We start from the raw sequence: 24,317 nt of genomic DNA, 5'->3' as shown, positions 1-24,317 counted from the left end.
TCAAATACAGCTTCAAAATCATACTTTCGTTTTAAAATTATCAACAAGAATTTATAAACAGAAATTGTATATTTATAAATTATGTACATCAATATTATTTAATTTAAAACAACATATTTTAAATTACAAAATACAAATATTATGTGGCATAAAAAATGACAGTATAATTTTAGAGAAATTAATAATCATACTAAAGTAAATTATACTTTTAGGTATAATTTGTTTAAATAGAAATAGACACATTAAAATTATAATTAACAACGCCTTAAAAAAAACATCACAATACACCACAAATAGTTTAACACAAACAAGAAATTAATTTTATAACCATTGTTTGTCTAATAGTATTTAACACAAATTTAAAAATGAGCTAAAAAATGATAATAACTACATTTGCTTTAGTTACTTATTAAATTCATTATGTTATAGTACATAAAAATATATAATAAAATTGCACATTATATAAATATTTGCACTCCAAAGACCAAACAAAACAAACGTTAGTTTAAAATTTCTATGTAATAATTATAACTTAAATTGTAATTAGAGAAATAACAAAGAGGTATACCAATTAATTATAAGTAACAAAATAAAAATAGTACTACTTGTATGCAAATAATAAAAATTAACTAATCATTTTTAAAATTGTTCTTTTTATATTATAAGATAAAATGGGTAACTTAAATTGATATTGTTTGCTTTAAAATGTAAGTTTATTATTAACTTACAAGTAAAAAAAATCCTGGTAACTTATCCAGTGAATTTTATTTTTGTCAACTCACTGTGTACATATCCACACCCAATAATTCTTTGATCTTGTTGTTGTAGCGCACTAGGACAATATTATCACTATTATCAGAATTTTTTATGGGTTCTGGTTTATTATATCCTAAAGATTTTGTAGCTGTTAAACATTTATTATTAAAATGATCTAAGGCAATAGTAGTTGTTGCATTTTCATCATTGAGTAATTTGACTAGAGCATCTACTGTTTTTACAGCCAAAGCAGTTGACACTTCTGAAAATAAAACCCATTCAGTGTCTTCGCCACATTCAGGTATTGTGTACACTTCTGGAAGAATTTGGTCAGCAAATTCAAACTGAAACGTTGGGTTTTCAAGTGAAGATTGAGGTGGTGATGACCACAACACTCTATCTAAACTTTGAGCATCAACTATAGCAAAAATATTTTATTAGTAAGGTAACCAATACTGACAATGAACTATTATACTAACTTGTTAAAGATGTTTCATCAAAATTCCATACAGGCACATTACCTGTGCCTTGGATGTCATTCACATGATGTTCTAACAGCATTCTTGTTGTTTTATCAGTAGCTAGTGATAAAGGAGACTGTCCTGAATAAGTGGCTAATCTAGGATCAGCACCATAACTGAGTAACAATCGTACTAAATGTACATCACCATTTTCTACAGCTTCATGTAAGGGTCTGAACAAACAAAAAAATTTAAATAATTATTTCATTAATACAATTTTATAAGAAATTGTTTCATAAAATATTAACCTTATTCCTCCTTGTGCACTAGCACTGACATCAGCACCAAATTGAAGTAATAACTTAGCAATTTCATAGTGTCCCTGTGAACATGCTTCATGTAGAGGTGTATACCCCGCATTGTCAGCAACTGAAGGGGTAAATTCCAGCCGTTCAATACAATAACCAACAACATCCTTTAAATAATAGGCAAGCAATTTTAAGAAGTTTTATAATTTATTAGATTTATAAAAACAAATAAAATTTAGAAAAATATTTGTGTTAACTGTTAAGGGAATTTACCTTGTAACCTAATCTAGATGCTCTGTGTAATATTGTTTCACCATGTCCCTTATTCACTATCCAACCCTTAACTTCTGCTTGAATCTCTGAGGCAAATCTAGGAGTAATCGACTTCAATTGCGCCTGAACTAACACGGGTTTTTTTTCAACAGATTCATTTGCACCTTTCTTTTTTTTCTTTTTAATATAATCAAACCCCGACCGAAACTTTTTACGCATTAATTTTCTTTTATATAAGATTTGTGGTGCTGGTTTTTCATCCATCACTTCTTCTATAAGTGAAGCGGTAACTTCAACCATTTCTTTGCTGATTTCTTCATCTTTTTTAACACTTTCTTGTCTACGTTTTCTTAGATTTCGTTGCAATAACTTTTCAGCAGATACAATTTTTTCCCTTTTAATTCGACCTTTAAAAACATCTCTTCGTCCAAATAGATGTCCTAATCGCTTAACTTTATTATTGGAACCTTTTTTACCAACTAACCTAGACTTTATTTTAGGTTCTTTAACAGGTAAATGAGTAATGTCCATTATAGATGTAAGTGATACTTGATCAGCTGCTACAGTGCCAGTTGGAGGAGATACAACAGATATTAATTTAGATGGTAGGCGCAATGAGCGTTTAAATTTATATAATTCATCTTTCCAGTCAGGAGTATTTAATGACTTTTCACCTAATGATTTTTTTCTCCTACGTTTAGGAATGGTTTTCTTTTTAATAGGTTCTTGTTTTATCAATGGCTTAGTACGAGATCTGAGTCTCATTCTTAGAGATTCGTTATCTTTATCTTTTAATTTTTTTACAATTGTTGGAGTTGATGATGGAGATGGAGAAGATTTTCGTCTACGTCTAGTAGGTATTTTTTCTTCTTCAAAATGTGCAAATGCATCATCAAGGAGCTCATCAAAAGCAAACGTATAGTCTTTCAATGAATTTTTTCTCCGTAAAGATTGTCTAGGATTAAATTTCCCATCAGATCTTCTTAAATTATCATTTTTTGTCATATTCTCTTTTTCAATCCTTTTTCTTGATATTTCTCTTCTAGAATCATTTTTCAAATCTTTTTTGTCTTCTTTTTTAATATCTTTCTTTTCTCCTTTAATTTCTTTGTCATCATCCTTTTTTAAATCTTTCTTTTCTTCTTTTTTATTAAATTCTTTCTTATCAAATTTTACATCTTTTTTAAAATCTTTTCTGTCTCTTTTTTTTATAATTTTCTTATCACTTTTCAAATCTTTTTTGTATACTTTTAGATCTTTCTTTTCTTCTTTATTACATTCTTTATCTTCTTTTTTACTATTTTCTTTTCTAATACCTTTTTTAAATTCTTTTTTTTTAATAACTTTTTTGATAAAGGGTTTTCTAACTTTAATTTGTTTAGTATTCTTTTTCAGCACAGCAATCTTTGGTTTTTTATCTAGTTTTTCTTTTGAAAGTTCCTCATTAGAGAACTTTTCTTCATCAATATTTTCTGTTAAAATTGATTTTGTATCATTTTCTTTATCAGCCTCTGGTACTTCTTCATCTATGTAATTTTTCTCATTTTTAATTACATTTTCAATGGATTTTGTTATGTTACAAGAAATTATTTTTTCTTGTTCAGAATCTGAGAGTGGTTCAGTTTTAAAACGTTTAGTGTACTTTCTTTTGGGTTCTTTAGACACCTTTCTTTTGACTGTTGGTTTTACTTTTTTCTTTTCTTGTGTTTCTGCTAACTGAGATACAAAAGAATTACATGTATTCATCCAGAAATCTTCATCATCATCTTTTTCTATGTCTTCTTTGTTTGATAGGCCCATATCTGATTCTTTTATTGATGATTCGCTCCTAAAATAAGATTATCTAATATTAATTATTTGAAAATTATTATTTTAAATTAATTAAAATATTAGACATTCATAAATTATATTATGTAGAAAATATAATCCATATATTAAATAATAAATTAAATATTAAATTTTTATGTTAAAAATAAGTTTTGGTATTATTATATTATGATGTATATAACATATGTCAGTTATTCCCACTCCATTCTTTGGACATATACATAGACAACTTAGTATTTATTTTAAATGTTTTCACTCTCATTCAGATTGGAGAAGGTACTGTAGTGCAAGTTGTTCCCTGACGATATAGTGTTAATAGGAGAAAATAGGGAAGAAATTAATCAAAGGCTAGAGGTGTGGATATCAGCTCTTGAAGAAAAGGGATTAAGAATAAATAGAACTAAAACATAGTATATAGAGTATGAGTTTAACAAAGGAGAACACAAAGTAAGTGATTTGAGAAGATCAGTGACAATAAGTGAAGACGTGATAAGAGAGGTGGAAAGTTTTAAATATTTAGGATCAGCCATGCAAAATAATGGTGATATTAATAATGATGATAAACACAGGATTAAGTGTAGGTAGGTGAAGTGAATAGAAGCTTATGGTGTTGTGTTATACAATAAGAGTATTTCAATGAAACTGAAAAGTAAGTTCTATAAGAATGTAGTGAAACCAGACTATGATATATGATGTAGAGTATTGGGAGGTTGACAAGAGAATAGAACAGAGAAATAAATAATAGAGTATAATAGTGTAATAGAGATAAAAATACTCAGCTGGATGAGTAGAGTGACTAGAGAAGATAAAATAAGTAACAAACATATAAGAGAGTATAGGTATAGTGTCAAAAATGGATAAGATAGGAGAAAATGGACTTAGATGGTTTGGTCATGTTATGAGGAGAGAGGAATAGGAAGCTGTGAGAATAGTTATGGAAATGAATGTTGAAGTAAGAAGAGGTAGAGGAAGATATAAAAAAAGAGATGGAGGGATGTTATTGAATGCAATAAGAGTATGGTTGATGTGAGCGTAGATGATATGAGAGGTCATGTTATTTAGAAGTTATAATAAGGGTGGCCAACCCCAAGTAGTTGGGATAAAGACGGCAAAATATATATATATATAAATGTAACATATGTCAGTTATTCTTATTTATTTTTTAAACATATATGTGGATTTTTTACTTTTAGTCAAATTGACAAATGTTGACTTATTGAAAGTTATAACTTCTACCAGTTAATAAACCGGTAAAAATCAATTTAACAATATATGCTGAATCAATTAATTGTAAAAATTTCTAGGTCTATAATTTAATTTCAAAAATCTGTTCAAAATATAGAATAATTATAATGAGAAATATTTTTCCAATCAGCCCTGATTTAAAATGGGTTGCTAAGATTTTCTCAGTGTCTCATTAATGCAATAACAGTTTAATATGATCATAGTAATAATTTTTCATACTTTATTTCTAATTTGAGGTCTAAAGCTACTTCAGTTTGACCAATTGGAATTTGTTCTTGTTTGGTTGGAGTTGTATTATTTGAAGGTAAAAATGGATGTGGTGAAATAGCTGTAGCTGCAGCCATTGGACTACTCATTCTCATTCCACTGGAACCTTCAGCTGATATCTGAAAGAAAATCAATAAAATTAGTTTAATTACCATTATTTTTTAAATAAGATTATTTTAATAAAATACACACTTGTTTTCTCTCTGCTTTGGTTCTGATACGTGGTGCATTGCAGTAGGCCCTATCCATATAATAATCAATTTTTTTGGGAAATGGTGTCCCACTTCGCTCAGCTGCCATATAATAATCCGTTTTCTTGAGAGGAGTGGTTGAAGGATCTTTCCTTTGTGGTGCTGAAAATACCATGGCTGGTGTAGATGGTGCTTCAGCAATTTGTGGTTTGCTCTGATCTCTGGCTTCAATATTTTGTTTTAAAATTTCTAAAACCCGTTTATCTGCTTGAGCAGGACTATGTTGTTGCTTTTTAGAAGATGTATACGAAATAAATTTTTGTTCTATTTGTCTATCAATAGCAACTCGCCATGCTTCATCGGATGATTTTGAGTTAACTGGAGGCTGAGGAAGTGCTGATGAAGATGGTGGTGATACTTGTTGATGACCAAGTTGAGAATTATTTGGCTGCAACAAAGGTACTGAACGGCAGGCATTAAAATCAGGTTTGAAGTTCACTTTTGGAATATCTTGTCCAAATGGGTGTAACCTATCATCAGTAGAATCTGCTGAACGGCAAACAGTTTTAACAGATAAATCCAAAGGAGATTCGCGTTTTGTCTCAAACCTCAAAGTAGTCATTTGTGTATTGTTATTATCACGCGTAATTTTTAACTGTAAAAATAAAAATTAACATTAGATATAAATGTTTTATTTAACAAAAAAAAAATGATTAAATGTTTGTAATATAATTTAATTCCAGTTTAATTATTACAGAAAAATTACACATCGGTCAATTTTCTTGGAAATTTTTTTGAGCTACGACTTTAGGAAGTAAAATTTTGATAACTTTCCGAATAATATACAAGGTAATTAGTTTATAATTCAATCATAAAATGTACATTCATTTTAATGCTGATATATTATATCAATACAAATTTATAATATTATATTGTTTAATAGGTGAAAATGTTAGTCTATAAATATTTATATACGATTTCGCTAATGCACATTCATTACTTGCGAAAATAAATAAGGACATGCAACAAAAAATATACTTTTAGTCATATTTTTTCAACACTAAGCCTATAACAGTTTACCTTTGGAAATACTCAACTGTTTTTACAAAAAAGAGAACTGTATCAGAGAAAATTTATTTACTAGCATGTAACATACTTTGTTTAATTCATTTAATTAGTTGCGGACGACAAGAGAACATCATACGATGTTACATACTGGCTGAACACTTTTTTGGCATCATCCAAGGTGACTTCAAAAACACATATACATAAAACGCACACTCTTAAGCAACTTCTCAAAGCCTATAGTTCTTAACTCAACACCAATTTTACTAGTTAGTTATATATCAAACTGAACCTTGAAATTCATAAAAAAAACGTTATATTCCTCGATTAGTCCACCCAATAGACATAATAAAGACAGATAAAATAATATTTTTAATATAGTTTTAATTTTACTTAACAGATAAAATAGGTTTAAAAATTGTTAATGAATTCATAAATACCCAGAAGTCTAATAACATTTTGATTGGTCAAAATTTTTGATACAATCTCCATTCTTATTCTTACCAAGTTCAAACGAAGATAAAAACTTTATAATGTCAATTTAATTGATTTAGATTAAATTTACAGTTATTCTCTTATAATTCTTATAGACCGATAATCTTTCAAAATTTTAAATAATGAAATATAATTACGAAAGTATAATTCTTTTTGACTTAAGTCAGCTTACGTATTTATGTCAGCAACTCAAATATTCAAAATGTAAACACAAATATATTTCAGAATTATGGAAATATTTTTTTTAAATTATACTCACTGTAAAAATTAACCCACTACGACTATTCTATTACAAATGAACAAACTCTGGTTTCAACAGTAATAAGAGACGACAACGTTACCAATGGAGGTCAAAACAAGATAAGCATGTCTGTCAAGGCAATTCCTCTATGAAAATAGGTTTTTAAATGATGAATTTCAAAGAATTGATAACGAATTTGACAAATGTTCAACGACAGTTGAATTGTGTTCATTGTGTTTTGTCTATTTTGAGTAAAATTTAGAAACCGTTATTATGTTGAACGACATCAATAACATAAAAATTAGATTTTTACTGTAATATTCATTCAGTTTATCAACGCAATATTAGATGTGTAAAAAACAATTAAATTTGCACCACGGCTTTAAAAAAAATTATGTATAATTTTTTTTTATACTACAACAATCAAATTGAAATTATAAACTTCGATAATCGTTTACAAATAAGGGTTGTTAATTTAATTATTTTATCTCATTTCTAACAAAAATTAACAACAGAACTATCGCGGATTCTGATCTATCCCAAGGCAAGTTTTCGATGTACTGATAATGCATGTCGTCTTGTGTAATTCTACACATCCATTGTTAACTAAACTCAAATCTTCGAGGGATTTGAATTAACAATACTACGTTGTTCACAAATACATTCTGTAACATTTCTATGTGCTTAAGGTCCAACCTTAAGATTAAAATATCTATCACGATCATACCAAAACATTCAAGTTTTAATTTAGGATTAGAGTATAGGTGTAACTGACGAAAATTCCCGAGACTTCCTTGCTTTTCAATCTTCTGATACATGTAATTGTTTTTATATAGGAAAGATTTTCTCACTTGTAGAGTTGAGGCGAGTCCCCTCTAATAGTTAAGTTTGAGAATAAGTGAACATTAGGAAGAACAATGAAAAATAAGCCCATTGTGCGCTCATACATAAAATACGACTAGAAAAGAAGCAAGTCAAATGAAACACTGATTACATGTAAAAAATAATCCAAATACTCATAATTGGTTAAAAAACATATTTCTAATACAGTAAACACGAAAAATGCAGGGAAATGTGCAGAACATACAGTACCAGCCGAATTTTTTTTAATCAACGATGTAGTAACTATTAAGTTAAATTAAAAATATATATATAACTCGTAGACGTTTGTTTAATCCTACTAAAAAAATAAAATGTTAGCGATGAACTGTAATTTTATTTAAAACTTGTTAATTATTTATAAAATAATACTAACCTGTGGAGGTAGTTGAATAGGTAGTCTAACAGGAATATTTGATTTCTGTAAATTGAGCGGATGATTTTGAGTGGGGACTTGAGGTTGCGGTAATTGAGGCTGTTTATGTTGCTGCTGTTGCTGTTGTTGTTGTGGTTGACTGACCGACGGCACGCTGGAGAGCTGTTGTTTGGGTGTCACCGATGAGGCCTGTTGTTGGAATCCGTTAATAGTCGGAAGAGGTTGAAACACTGGCGTACGAGCGTCTTGTCGACCGAACAGATTCCAGCGATGATCGCTGGCAGACGTCGCCGAAGATTGTTGAGCGAACGGTCTATGATACGGTTGGCTACTACTGCTGGAGCTACTACTACTTCCGTTGCTAGTACTTCCGCCGTCGTAAGGTTTTATTTGGAACGGCCTGGATTCCAAATATGAAGGCTGCACCGAAGCTGGCCTTTTATCGTCGGCGGCCACTGCTCGGTGATACCTTAACGGTTCAGGTTTTTGTACCACTACGCGATTGGCGTCCGGTTTAGCTTGAGCTATCGGCAAAGCTCGAACTCCACTGCGAGGTTGCTCCAGTTTTGGATCGTACCTGATAGCTAAATGTGATGATTGTGATCCGCTAGAAGTCGAGCTCATACCTGCGGGTAATTCTGACTTGGGTCTTTCTAACGGAACAAATCTGAAATAACAATTAAACCATTCGTAAAATGATAACTTATAATTAATAAGTAATTTTTTGTGATTAGTAACATTAAATGTGATCAGTGCCGTAAAAACCGGGTGTGAAGAGATGGTTCCTGAGCCTACACTGGGAGGGGGACGACTATTTTTAAGACTATGATAAGGGAGTACTATTTGCGCACGGGCCGCCGCTTAGTAGTTCGTTGCTGATCGTTGTCCCACCCGAAAGAAAGAGTTATTATGGATGAAATACATGACGAGTTATGACGTAACAACAACACGGGTAATTATACTTTTAAAACTTTAAAACGTTCAGGGAGTTTTCTGAGAAATATAACAGATTTTTGCTGATTATTAGTGAACAAAAATCAATTCACATTTAAGATATTAATATTAAAATTACTTTATTTTATAAGACGGAAGGTGTACTTGACATTCGATAAATCTTTATTTCATAATTATGATTTTTAGATTAAGTAAATATTAATTAAATATTCTTTCACGTATGCGAATATACCGACAAAAAAGTTCTGACTTACTTGGGAGGCGTGTGGATTGGCTTGAATCTCGAATAATCTCTGTCCAGCAAAGCTTGACTGTGTGACGGTGTCCTGTTGTAAAAATGTGAATGAGGGGTAGGCGGTGGTGTTTCGGGTACAGTGGGCTGTAAACCGCCATGCTGTTCCTTTGACACGGTAAACGGCGTTTGCGGCGGTTTAGGAACGGTGTAGGGCGATGGCGATGGTTGAGGCGGAACAATTGAAAACGAAGATGGTTGCTGCGGTTTGAGCGAATACTTGTATGCTGAATTTTGGTGATTGAGCTGTTTCTGTTGCTGCTGCTGCTGCTGCTGCTGCTGTTGTTGTTGTGACAAAGGTGTTCCTTTGAAAGATGATGATGACGATGACGACGACGACGGAGGCGGTAAAGGTGATTTGATCGGCTGTAGTTGAAACGGAGATTTATAAGGTGACGGTGACATCGAACCGCTCGCCGCTGAAGTAGCGGCGGTCGTCAGAAACATTTGCTGTCGCTTTTGAAACATGTCCGTAGAGGGCGACTGAAATTGGTGCTGAAAAGCGGCCGGTTTGGGATCGACAGCGGTGCGCGGATAGTGGCCGGGTGACGAATACGGCTGATAGCTGTACCGCAAGTGCGAATGGTAACCGAAGCGTTCCACCATAGGTTCAGATGTCATCACCGTCCTACCATTAGTATCTGGGTGATGCTGGTGAGGCTGGTGATGCGGAAAANCATCACCGTCCTACCATTAGTATCTGGGTGATGCTGGTGAGGCTGGTGATGCGGAAAAGACAAAGGCCCGTCCGTCGGAATCCCTTGAAAATACTTTCTTGTTTTTTCTAACATGTTGCTAAACCCGGAATCCATAATATTTCTTCAGCCTGTACAAAAAAAAAAAAAAAAAAAAAAAAAAATAAATGCGTCACTTTATTTCTCGATATTACAAAGACTAATGCGTATTATCAGTAATTAGTTTATAGATATATCTCACAGACGAACACGTCCAATGCATCGAGATAACTGACATTTCCGTTTAAAACCAAGTGCTATGTCGTTGAACTTGTACCGACGATTTCAATATAGAAAAGCCGATAATATGCAAACAAAAGACACGGACCTTGAAATTTTAGTAACCGACACTGGTAAATATAATAATATTTCAAATGAAACGTTCCCTTTGTGTCTGGTTCGTTAATACCCATCGAACTATTTGCAAACGAGCGTCATTTCTTCTTTCCGAGATGTAAACCATTTAAACATCAACGCAAGTGAACACGAGCAGCTCAAGAAGTTATCTAGAGAAAGAGAGGCGACCGGATGACCGATCACGTTTGGTGGGTCAACATTGCAAACGCACAAAAGGGTAACGGCCCTCGTGCTGTGGACGGTCTGCAAAGAAACCGGACATGACATGAAACGTGAAATACTTGCGCGTACAACACGTGCCAGAGAAGAGGAGATCATTTACATGTGTGACGACCACGTACAACAGCAGGTTGTGTCTTTAATATTCTCACAATCCCAATAGTCGAGATATAAAAAATCATGAACGTACCCAAGTAATCCATAAAACACAACAAGTGTGTGGGTACGCGCTGTTAAAGTGATAATTACAAGAAATAATCAGCACTGCATAACGCGTCAGTGTATTTATTTGAAACTCGGGGGGGGGGGGGATTGGCCACGATCGATATGATTTCTGGAAAACGAATAATTACGACAACTAGCAGGTAATAGAATTTTTAAACACAACTACTACAGCGTGATAGTTTAAATGTGACTAACGCAATATCTTTAAAAATATATAACATAATATAATTTTTTTTTATTTTATTTCATTCTACGTTCTACAATTTTAAAAAAAATTTGTTCTTTTCCTTCTCTTTATAAATTTAATTTTTTTGTAACGGAAATATACATATATTAAAAGTTAAGAATACACCTAAAATATTACTTTAACACTAGACATAAGCACTTCTACAACAAGGCGAAAGAATTGGTACGATTCACTTGTTTTTATGAGATAAATATAAACAAACCCCCCCACTGTACTTCACCACCAGTCATTATATTGAAGAATTGATAACATCCAAAATACTGGTCCAAAAGTTGTTATCGACCAGTCATTTTATTAGATTAATTATTTCATAGTTTATGTTGGTTTAACGTTCCGTTTAAAAATCTAGAGTCGATAAAATTTTAAGGGAAAAATAAGGGGGTTAGGGCCGAATTGTTTTCTTTAAAAATTATATAACGTTGAATACTATTAACCACTGAAAATATAGTTATTATATTTTTAAACATTGTGTGAACCATAGTTAAAAAATCAGTCAGTATAATAAGTTTTGGATACGAGAATAATTGGACAGACTCGAAAACAATGTACCTGAATTTCAAGGAAAAATCGTTCATGAAGTTTTACTGTTTACAATCCTAGCCAAAAATATTTTGATAGCATAAAAACTATATCCGACCAGAGAAAATTAAACAATTTTTGAATCGTCAAAGTAATTGTGTAATTGCATAATACATTTATTTAAAATTAGACGAGCTTGTTGTTTTCAAATAATACTTAAAATGACAGAGACACACAAAACAAAGCCGGTCATATGTGTGGTGCAACGATAAAAAAAAAAAATTGTATATTTTTTTTAGTAACGATTAAACGATAACAGTAAAAGAAAATAATATTAACAAAGAACGAGAATAAAAAAAACACGATGTTAGCATTACACATGCTGTCGACCTTGTGTATAAGCAAACTAAAACTCGTGATGATCTCCGTTATCGGACAGGTAATTATTTAATATATAAATACGTACATTAGACTAAACCACGTGTTAAAAAATGTTTAACAAACAAAAAAGAAAATCGCGAGTTATTTTTACTAAAAAAAAACTACAAAAGTTGTTTGGCCAAGTTAAAAACTTAATTTAATATTTTTCGATAAAATAAAAAAACTTCAGTAAAGAATAACATTAGCAATCAATAATTATGCAAAAACTATTTGCACTTTATTAAGAGGCACATTAGCGGGTCTATGGGATTATAATGTTTAGCATTACTGACAATATAATGGAGAGATGTGCGAGAGCGATAAACGGTTTATTAAACGGAGAGGTTAATTTAGAATTTTCATTCAAGTAGAGCATTAAATTGTTAGTGTAGCATAATAACAAATTAACAAAACGCCAACTCTCTTTCGCATTACAAATAATTAGCGAGTAAAAGATTTTCACATCGATTTATCCATCGAGTTGAAAAAAATTCAACCTGTTATGGAAAATAAAAAAAAAAGGATAGATCAAAAAGATAACTACACAATCCTCGTTCCCGGTATTATTAGGGTGAGAGGTTATATACAACGGATATATCATTTTTTTGTGTAGAAAAATACAGTAAGCACAATATTCCGTCGACCTTGAACGACACTTTTTAGAAATCAGGATCAGGCGATATAGTCACGGAGCTTAAGTACAATAAACTATTGGAGAGGCGGCACAGAAGGTACTCAACACGAAATTCCCGGGAAAACCCCAAAATCCGCCATTATTCACGTTTGGATAGAAATTAATAACAGGTATGGACGTCGACGGCATTACTTTCTTTTTCATGTCGACCATTACATAAACACAGAAATCGACGATAATACGTCTGAACGCCCGCGATTCGGTCAATACTATTCTGGTTTGACGACTTTCCATAAGACTATGGCCACGGACACCACGTTGCATTGGATTTTCATCGGTGCTGAATGTCGACATGCGCTTCTTCACGTCATACACCACACTGTTGTAAAAAACGACAAATCACGTTTTCACCTATTCATCATTTATAGCGCGAGACGCGACCGTTTATATGAATAGTCGGTCTGTGCCAAAATATTTTTTTGCCATACCATCGCCGTACAAACGTAATTTAAAAAGCTTTTCCGATAGTTGGAATAAAAACTTTTTCGCACGATCGACCGCTTGGAGTAGTCGTGATGGCGAAATCACTACTAAAATGACTAGAACGAGGTGACCAGTGTAATTCGAATACCTGCAGAAATGAGTTTGTATTGTGATGATACAGTCGATGGCAACGTAGACATGAATCGTTGACGAAATTAGACCCGAAAATCGATATAGATTAATGTGAATTTGCAGTTAATAAACGAACACAATGGGTCTTGCGAATAGGATATGTTTTTGTTGTCGACAATAGGAAAAAAACACAGTCGGATTCGTAACCGCCGCTAAGGAGAGACGAGTTAAGCCGGAAAAGGTGTGTCGATTTCCAAACGGATATGCGATGCATTTTTGGAAAAAACAACTTACGAGTACGCCGAAATTAATCGACTTTCGACGATCAAATTCAAAATGCACTTTCAAACGATTAGTAAGAAAAATATCAAAGGAAATACCGAAACCTAAGTTTTTCTGTGATTTGATAAATGTTAACGTGCTCTATGTAAACGTCGCAGCATAAGCGAACTTCAATTAAAGTATAAAAATATTTTTTACGCGTCGCGATAATAAAAATTTTCAGACGGTCGTTTCGAGTTTCAAGGAGACGAAATTTGTACTTTAAATTTAATATATATATAAAGAACCTTGTCGTACACATAATCGATTGCACGTCAATGTTTTTGACGAAATCGAGTAGAAAGTTGAGTTCATACGAAAAGATTTTTTTTTTACCCAGTTCATAATTATATTCATAAATCTTTTGTTATTATAGTATTGTGTCGAAGAAATGTCTAAATAATGCAAAATACTGCAAAAATATTTGTGGACCACGATAATAAAGAGCAAGGTCACTGAAATTCATTCAGTTTCGGTTATTTGGTGTTCGATTTTTTTTTTTTTATAAAGTAGTTTTATAAACATATAAAGAAACCTTTTTGTACTTTATTTAAACAAATATTAAGGAAAAAAGATTGGTAGTTAACTATTTTATAATTACTTTTAATAAATTAAAAATACTTAAACGTCGACAACAATAAAAACTAACATTAATAGATCGAGAGATATGGTATTTTATTTTAATAAATTCTGCAAAATTATTATATAAAATTATATTATTATTAGTTATTAAATTTGTTTCATTTTCGGCACACGACAACAAATCGTACGGCAAAGTTAATCAACAATTTAATTAAAACTATTAATTAAAAACATGTGATTACGATTCGTATACAAGAGATTTCACAATTTCAAATAAAACTATTATTATCACATTGTCAAAGACCTATGAACCTTACCTATATTAATCGAATTTACTTAAAAAATAGTTTCCAGTTGATACAAGTGATTCACATAGCTAAGGAGATGGAATTCTCTAAATGTGAGTCACGTTCTTTCGCAATGTCCATTCCATGAATAAAAATCTCACGATATTTCGGAATCGTACAGGGCGCGAAATGCGATCATCCAAAACCAATTAAACTCTAAGGTTTTCTAAAACCAATGTATCGCAATCGATAGACACAAAAAAAAGTGAAACTAATAAATTGAAAAAAATACGTTTTTGTAGACAAGCAAAGAAAAAAACACAACAGATCAAGTTCAACAATTAAAACGTGAAAATACCGTAAGAAGAAATAACTGTGACATAAGGTACGCAAACGTGTAGTTAAATATTTTAAGTGGGGCAATAGGCTAAATTTAAGGGAGCTACTGAATAACTTTCCAGTAAAGTCGAGGGACTCGCATCATAAGTTACGAGAAGGAGAGTGGAGCCCATTAGTGTATTCCACGAACAACAATAATTACAGTGGTCGTTAAAAATTCCAAGTATAGGAAAAAACCAAGTAGTATTTCTCTGGTGTGCCGTTTTCGTACCTGAGTGGAACGACGTTTCGGGAAAACCCAAGTAAATCCATTTTGCGAGTGTATGTCCAACAACAGTAAAAGTGGTCACGCGAAATAAACCGGAGAATAGAAGTCAAACCGAACGAGACGGACTTACGCACGACACTAGCGACGCGACACCTCCTCGCACACACACGCCGCGATAAGAACTAGGCCATGGCCCACATCGATTTGGCCGCGCTCTCGTCGCCGCGACCTTCGGTTACTGGTTTTGACCCCCGCACTGCGTTTTAAACCGGTTAGGACGCTGCGAAAACGCAGACTCGACCAAGTCTGTACGGCTTACACCCGCGGACCACAGGGAGGGGCACGGAGAGGGCGTTTGGAGGTGTAGACGAAAACCATAATTTAATATCGTATTATTATTATTATTACGTTTGACATCTGAAAATAAGAAATACTTTTGCTTTTCAAAACGTCCGTCGGATGATTTACAAATGATTCGTACAGACACTCGATTTTTTATTTCTACGAAAAATACCACGACACTGCATATCGGACACAGGAGCGCATTTTTTTAACTGTCAAAACCTAAGAGACGCACTGGACCCCTAACAAGTACCATTTAATGCGTCGCGTTGATTCTAGAAAGCTAACGAGTCACTATTACTGCAGACACGTATTTAGGAGGGGCGAGTGGGTACCGTCGGCAGCATTTTTTTCGTAACCATAATATATAAAATAGGAGAGGTATATAGGGGCGGTAATAGAACTTCACCTGGGGCGACAAAACTACTCTAAATACATCTTGGTATTACTCACGATAGCGCAACACGCAAAGTGAACGATTTACCGTTGTTCTTTACGGACTTCAAATCCGAGGATGCAACGTAACTAAAAAAAAAAAATCGTTCAAATCATTTCTGAGTAATTATACGATTTATCGGTCGGCAAGAAAGCGCACTTAAAACGTTATTCTGATTTGTATTATTTACGAATCGAAGTCAGACATTCGGCGAAATGTACTTGGGTTATAAATAAATATATTGAATAATAAAACGTCACCGACAAGTGTCATTTCACGAGTAACGCCTGAATGTCAAGTGTAGAGAAAATATTATGAAATCCAATAAAAAATTTAACTCCAGGAGATCGAAAAAAAAGATAATTCACACAAATATACAAACGATTGTGAAAAGTACTTAAAATCCCATGCCAATACAATATGCGGTAGCCCCGAAGCATAAACACATAACAGTTTATTATATTCTAATTTACTTTAAATATTTTTTATATGTAAAATATACCAAATCGAAAAACTCATACTATCGAACAGAACACTCGGACATTTCCGATATGGAAAATGGAAGAAAAATAATATTTAGAACGAATTAATTTAAAAAAAAGTATCAGTTATCGTTGGGATAATACAATCGATAAGAATACGCCATTATATAAATCCTACGGGCAAGAACTTTGTCATTAGCAATTATAATTTTGTGTTAACGACACTGAAAAAATAAGAGACGACATTATTTGTAGATATTATGTTGTTTCAAATACGAATTTACTTACCACGACATACAGATATTACAAATAGATACACAATGAATATTTGTATTTTCAAAAACTATAATTTACAATATAGTGTTTTTTTTTAGTAAAAACTAGACACTGTAAAAGTCAAATGTAATGCTACGTTTAAAATTTAATTATTAGTTTCTTAGTTACTAACAAACAAAATAAAACGACCTACAAAGTTTAACTCGATTATAATTTAAAAGTAAACGATAATTATTTAATTACACTCGGTTAAAAACAAAAAAATATAAAAAATTGAATTTTTTAAATTAAGAATTTGTTTGCATCTCGTGCAATCTTAAAACTCATGTTTAATAGCTTTATTTGTAAAATTACTGTAAAATCTCTACCGTGAATATTTTTTTTGATTTTTATTACATTTTGCACTATTGTAACATGGTGCCGAATTGGCCATCAAGTATAAAATTGGTCACTCTCAAAAATTTACAAACGCTTTAGAGCTATATTTAGAAGTAACCAAATTTGTATACTTAACGGATAAATTGAGACCATTTTACAGTAACTATATAAAATTATTATCGAGTGGGAAGTTTTCATTTGCACTTTTATGCGGAGAGTTCATATTTTTAATCTTTGATTCATAAATAAAAAAATGAGAAGCCATAGAAATGAAAAATATTAAGAAGCCAAAGAAATGCAAAAGACTCATCACCCTGTATAATCTATGAAAAATTAAAATAAAGCAAACAAGATTTTTGCAGTTACCCGCATTAAAAAAAAGGCAGTTGTTTGAAACGATTTAAGTTGTCACTTAGCGAATCATCTAAGTGTTCCTAAATTATAAACAGTTAATAATTTCATTACGTTAATTTTATTTTTGTTTGGAAAAGATAGACTTTAATAAAAAACTAACGGAAGTTCAAATATACCGTAGGTTGACAAAGGTGAAAATCTACTATAGGAGAGAGGCTTTACTTCCCACGCTACCCAAATACTGTTTGCATAATACATTATATGCTCACAATCGGTATATATAAAAAAAACTTTAACATCGCCCGAAAGAACTACTTCCGTGGTTTCATTAATAAAACACAATAGTTTCATTTATTTATTTTTGTTAAATTCATTTATAGTTGATTTTTTAATGTTACTAGGAAAAAAAAACGATTTTCAAATGCCGAAATTCATTCGAAACAAATGCTTAAAAAATTTACGTCTCAATAAATTTTTCAACAGGTTTTGGTAAAGAATCGTAACGTTCTTCCGCAACGTGACCCCCCAGCGCAGAGGATGCGACTAAATTTAGTGATGGACTTTATTCGTTGAAGTCTGGCCAAAAATGTCGACTCGGTTTTGATTTTCGGCGAGCGCATTTAAAATACATCACTCTCGAACATCAAAAACAACACAGCGATGCTGTGGCGTCGTGAACTTGGCCGCGTTATTTGTGTTTTTTATCTGCTCTCCGTGTGTCCGCCGCTAAAGACAGCGAGCGCCTCACGCGGAGTCAACTAGAAAATCATACGGTTGGATATTGCACAAAGAAGCCGTGGAGTTTTATTTTAGTCGCTTTTTTTTTTCGGCTTCGACCACCAAAAACCACAACTCAGACACAGAAGTGGACGCACTTATTGTCTTGTTTCAACGAACTTGTTTTTGTTGTTCTATTTAACGATTATATTGATCAAAAATTTAAACGTTTATTATGGAGAATTTATTGTTATTTTTTATTTAAAATTAATTTTTATATTATTTAACAACAAGTTTACGAAAGAAAAATATTTTAAAAATTACAAGTAATACTGTAATATGAGCTAAAGTGTAAAAAAAAAATATCTAATTTTTTATATAAAATATAGTCTTCACAAATAATTAATGTTCATATTGTGTATAATATATTTAATATAAATAAAAATAGGTACTAGATATAATATTCATCGAGTTATTTTGGCTTGTTTAAAAATAGTTCGTTTTTTGTTTATGTGATTTTTCGATAAAAAATTATAAGTTAAAATAATTGTGGCCTAGTTCACCAAATCCTCCATTGTACTAGTTTTGTAATTTTTTTTATTACTGCAGCTGTAATAGATAACTAATCGCGGTAGTAATGAATAATACACGTCTTAAAAAAAAATTAAATGTAAATAAATAATACAATGTAAAACATAACAATAACAATCTTCAACCAAGGTCGCGGTCATAGCACTTTCATTAGCGTATTTTTTTTTTTTTTCACTAAAATTTTAAGTCGTTCTAAGTTTAAACAAATACATCAAAACAAAGCTCCCGACGAAAAAAAAAATTTAAACGTTTGAAAATAAAAATGTTTTGAGTTAATTTATGAGGCTAAACTAAAAAAAAAATAACGTTTGACACTAATTTACTACTATTTATATTACATTTAGTGTTTTTTCTAAAATGAATTTAAAATCGCTCACGGTGTAATTAGTATTAGTATAAACTATAAGGCTTAAAAATCTAAACATAATATGAATATGTTATCAATTTTTTTTACTGTTTAACACATCTATTTTACGATAAAAATGGCGAGGGTCATAGCTTTCAAAAATGTCTACTGAAGGAATTAGAACTTCAAAATATTCAATTTTTCAGCGAATGGCAAAAATAATGTTATACATACTATATGTACAATAATAATCGAAGATTCTGTATGGTAATCACACGTAAATTAACGATAAAAACAAACTGCTCTGGTAACATTTTAATTTACATGGTAAACCTTTCAACACACATCTACGTTAAAACAGATTTTTATCGTTGTTAGTTTGACTACGCCGTTGTCGTGTTGCTTACACGAGCGCAACAATCGTTAGAGGATAAAAAAAAAACGGATTTTTACGTACGTGACGATATTAAGTGCATCGTGTGCGTATAAAACGTTACCGAAGAAAAGGTCTAAATGTATCCACCAATCGGTGCGGAGAACCGCAGTGTGCTACAGCCAGAGACAATAGGACAAGGCTTGTGTTTTTTTTTTTTTGACAATTGTCATCATAACATTATTCTGTAACCCGTATATATGCCACAATAATAACATACACGATATTCTTTCGGAAAACAAAAATACACGTTGTATATTTAGCCCTATTGACTACGGGTCAACAATTTCAGAGTGGGCGGAGGTTTAGGTCTAGTGTAGCGCTGTCACCTATAAAAACAATATGTTGTGAACAACATTTTGTGTGAATGAAAAGGATGTTTTATTTACATATTAATGGCTAAGCATAACGGGCGATTACACAATCAAATCTAAAATCTTAACAAACAGTTAAAAAGAGTATACTTGCAAAAAAATCAACTCGACTATAGTTGATAAACCGATATACTACTGATTTTTATTACATTTTATTGTAGTGTTGAAATATATGGCCAAATCTAAGGGGAGTTGATAGGAAGATCCAAACGCATTTTTCTTTTTTAATTTTATTAGTGTTATACATTTATTACATATAAACATTTTTTGTGTGCATCCCTTATACCATATAAGGTTATCAACTTTATTTTTTCAAATGACAACATACATAATTAACTAGCTTATTTAACACATAAATTATTTAATTAAGAAAATTATTTGACAATAACTTTTTGACCGATTTTCGGAAGTTATTAACATTTTAAAATATACACTTGATGTGAGTTGCATGTTTTGTAATTTTTATCACTAGTCATTTTCCCCAGCTATACTTTTCTTACCTGGTTATAAAATACCTAAGCCAAATTATAATTAAAATAATGATTTAGAACAATTTAAAGATTATAATGAGTGTTTTACGCATGAATAATTATTAAAAAAAAAAATTTTTTTTTGTTACTATTGGAGGTATTATTATTTTTAGTATTGCGTTAGTAATTTGAAATTACTTGATAAATGTAATTAAATTACGTAATTTCGTTATAGTAATAAGTAATTTAAATTACATTAATTCGCAAGACTGAATGTTGTAAAATAGAATATACATGTAAAACTAAAATCTTAACTTTTTTCATTTTTTACAAAAAATCAGAAAATTACTTTTAGGTTAGAAATAGCCCGGTATGATTAATAATCATAGAAATGTTAAACGTTCTTTTTTTTCAACTGAACAAAATTAAAGTTTACATATGATTATAATCCATGTGTCAACAAGCAATGGCATATTCGAAATGTATTTATGATTAGTGTATGATATTTTATTGCAAATTAAACACATGACATTTGATCTCATGTTCAACAGACAAATACGACTCGTGTTATTAGATAGCGAAATCAAAGCATTAAGTGAACCTATTTTTGAGGCCAATTCAAATAGATAACTACAACAATTAAATTTAAACAAATGCAATACATAGCAAAGTATTTGGATGTACGCTTTTAAACGGCCGAAGTAATAAAGGTATTTTTGAATTTAAATTAAGTTATGTTAATTGAGTATTTATGTTGCGTAAGATGTTTTGGTTTTTTACAAAAATTTGTAGCTTTAAGGACAGTGTCCGATATTCCTACCACTAATATACACAATCCCATAAAAATTTTAGTTAAACTGTTTTTCTAACCGTTTTTTAATCGTTGGTAGTAACAATTTACATTTTAAGTACTAACACAACCAATATAGTAGTTTAATTACCCGGATATATATTGTTTACGCTGTTTAGTTAAAAAAGGAACCTTTTCGTATGCCTTCATTGTCAGTTCTCATTAAAAAAAAATCGTTCCAGCTAAACGTTTGCACGGTTATCAATAAAAATTTTATGATAAGCAACTAAGCGTACCAGACATGGATGAATATATAGAAATTATCATTGATTCGGAGAAATGATCAACAAATTAAAATTATGGTCAAAAATTAAAATTGCAGCTCCAAAACGGACGAGATAGTAAAAATACAACACGTTAATGCGATTCTTTGAAACAATAATGTCTGTTCGTATACTAATCGTCAAGCAGAATACGTACAAATGTGGAACGTCGACCGCATGCACCACACCGAAGCGAATCGATAGGTTTGATTTCCTACAGTAGGAAATACACCCGTAGTAATATGGCAATTCTAAGTTGCATTTTAAATATTCATAGTGTATACACAACGACAACGGGAGGGGAAGCACACGAACGACTTATTTAATACGTACACGATGACTATCCCCGTTTTGTTTTTTTACTACGTTGTGTAGTCACGGTCGTGTATGTGGTAACGTACGACCGCCACGGTCGTGTACACAACTTGTTGTCAAGTTTGTTTTGCAAAGAGCCGAACGAGCACACGACCGTACACTGAAGTTTTTTCCCAAAATTTTAATCGTTTAATCGAACTCTCAACTCGAGTTCAGTCGGTACACCAGGGAATAAAAAAACGTGATCTATATTTCGAAGTACGTTCGTTTGAATACGAGATGATATTGTTGTGCTGCTATGCGTTCGAAAAGTGTCTCGCTAAAAACATTTTACGAGTGCAAAACGTTTAATCGATAATAAAACCTACGGATTCTTAAAATCTTTGAAAGATGTACGTTCATAGAAATAGAAATATTCGTACGTCAGCATTTAATTCAGAGCGCAATAGATTCACAGAGAATCCAGAAATTATCATAGAAAAAATGAATAATTATAAATTCATTTCCAGTTACATCACAAAGCACAAACAAATTATGTTTAATCGTGCTAAATAAGCACAATACTGTTACTTTGAACGTACGTGTATAATACAATTCTTGGTACGCATCGGATCTACATTCGAACGACTTGAGTAATTTTCATCGAGTTTACATGTCCTGATTGTTTAGAAAATATAATACTAACCACTCAAATTCGCTACAACACTGCCGAGATAACAAGAGATTTAAGTATCTGGTAGATGTTATTTCGCGGGGTTGATGCAAACACACGTGTTCATAATTAATTGACCAATAAGCTGATTAGAACTTTAGAAAGAAACATTTTACACTGGTACTCTCTAAAAGCCAAAATAATATTTTAGTTATTATTACTTTTCCTTTACAAAATCATCGATGAAATATTATTTCTTATCATTTGGAATTTACCCATTTATAAGAAATTTGTTTTTTTAACGACCTCTTAATGATAAATCGAATTCAAATTCATTTGGACATCTTACTTAATAATAAAAAATGTATTGTAAAGTTGAAAAATTCTAATAGCTTAATTAGCTTCATAAAATAAACATGTATTTTGTTTCATCATTGTTTTTACATTCAACGAGTCAACACAGTTCTAAAATAGTCATATTTTCAGGACGATGACATTCAGGTGTTTTACGATGCGTACAAAATGTACACTTGCACTGAACAGACGCGTGTGTGTAATGTGAACCCTTTCGCAGGGGTTAAGGACATATAGGAAAATGTAAAACGATATATTAAAAGACATAATATATTCAACAATTGTAAATGAGCAAACAGTATATTGCTCTCAGGAAGTATATAAACAGATATTATTCAGACGAAATAACGAGTTAAACAATAATAAGCATTTGTGTTTATTGTGATGATACACAAGAGCAAAAAATAAATTTATATAAACTTACTGAAAGCAACGAAAATTGATCGCGTAGCGTTTGAAGAATGTACTTGAATCTGAAGTTGATTAACGTTATTGATTTTTACTGTCATTTTGGAAACGTCTTAATTTGTTTGTCCCGTTTCAATATCACCTATAAACCAAACGACATTACTCTTTAATCAGTGTATTCAATAAAACATAACTAAATATTAAAATTATCATAGTAAGAAGTAGTCTTTTTAGAGAATCGACGATAAAAACAATAAATAATTATAAAGGTCTTTTATAAAGATCTTTTAAAATTTCTTTTCTGAAAAAAAGTAAAATATCGATTTCTGCAGTAACAACAGTACAAGTTCTATTATTAATTATAAATTTTGACCTAGTTGCTAGATCAAGGTCTTTGGTAGCCGTCTTTAGGCCGAACAAAGAAGCCAAAAAGGCGAATGGGTACTGCAATACATCGGCGGCACACGAATAATAATAATAATAATAGTAATGCACATTGATATCTTGAAGGCTATATAACAACGTTATCATTTGCGACAGTCGTGACCTTGATCATAGTGTAAGGACTATACGGTACAACAACGGAGCAATAAGTCGGTCGTATGCGTGACTAAAGGGAATAAAAACAAACCTAGTACGATTGCTTCATAAATTGTATAAATCCAAACACTTTTCTTTTTTTTTAACTACACGGTATCATCATTTCGCGTAGATCGTTACGAAATTAAAGCTGCATCGTTAAATACCTCATCGAGGAATTCAATGCCAAAAATCATTCGCCAATTCCGATTTGAATTTCAATTGGACGAGATAACGATTTGAACGGTTTGTATTATTTATTCATTTTTTTTACGGTGTTTCAGGATGATTTGTTAAAAT

At 31.6% G+C, this 24,317-nt stretch overlaps 1 protein-coding gene across 7 annotated transcripts in view; it reads right to left on the bottom strand.

Annotated features, from left to right (window-relative positions):
- Positions 1-50: 50 nt before the first annotated feature.
- LOC126910516 (uncharacterized) overlaps positions 51-24,317 on the bottom strand; it is a 60,590-nt gene continuing 36,323 nt past the window's right edge. For 6 of the 7 annotated variants that reach the window (XM_050693135.1, XM_050693139.1, XM_050693138.1 and 3 more), the window contains 10 exons: positions 23,455-23,580; positions 10,349-10,456; positions 9,593-10,289; positions 8,385-9,051; positions 5,330-5,983; positions 5,090-5,256; positions 1,799-3,626; positions 1,526-1,692; positions 1,236-1,450; positions 51-1,174 (listed from right to left, as the gene is read on the bottom strand). In XM_050693135.1, the coding sequence (XP_050549092.1) occupies positions 774-1,174; positions 1,236-1,450; positions 1,526-1,692; positions 1,799-3,626; positions 5,090-5,256; positions 5,330-5,983; positions 8,385-9,051; positions 9,593-10,289; positions 10,349-10,442 (4,890 nt within the window). In that variant the 5' untranslated portion in view covers positions 10,443-10,456; positions 23,455-23,580 and the 3' untranslated portion in view covers positions 51-773. Of the gene's footprint in view, positions 1,175-1,235; positions 1,451-1,525; positions 1,693-1,798; positions 3,627-5,089; positions 5,257-5,329; positions 5,984-8,384; positions 9,052-9,592; positions 10,290-10,348; positions 10,457-15,400; positions 15,563-23,454; positions 23,581-24,317 lie in introns of those variants that run through there. The other variant, XM_050693140.1, reaches the window with a different exon arrangement.

Source organism: Daktulosphaira vitifoliae, unplaced genomic scaffold (genome assembly GCF_025091365.1).
Source record: "Daktulosphaira vitifoliae isolate Bord-2020 unplaced genomic scaffold, ASM2509136v1 Scaffold_1, whole genome shotgun sequence".
In the NCBI taxonomy this organism is placed as follows: Eukaryota; Metazoa; Arthropoda; class Insecta; order Hemiptera; family Phylloxeridae; genus Daktulosphaira; species Daktulosphaira vitifoliae.
This window is presented reverse-complemented; position numbering and strand designations above follow the sequence as displayed.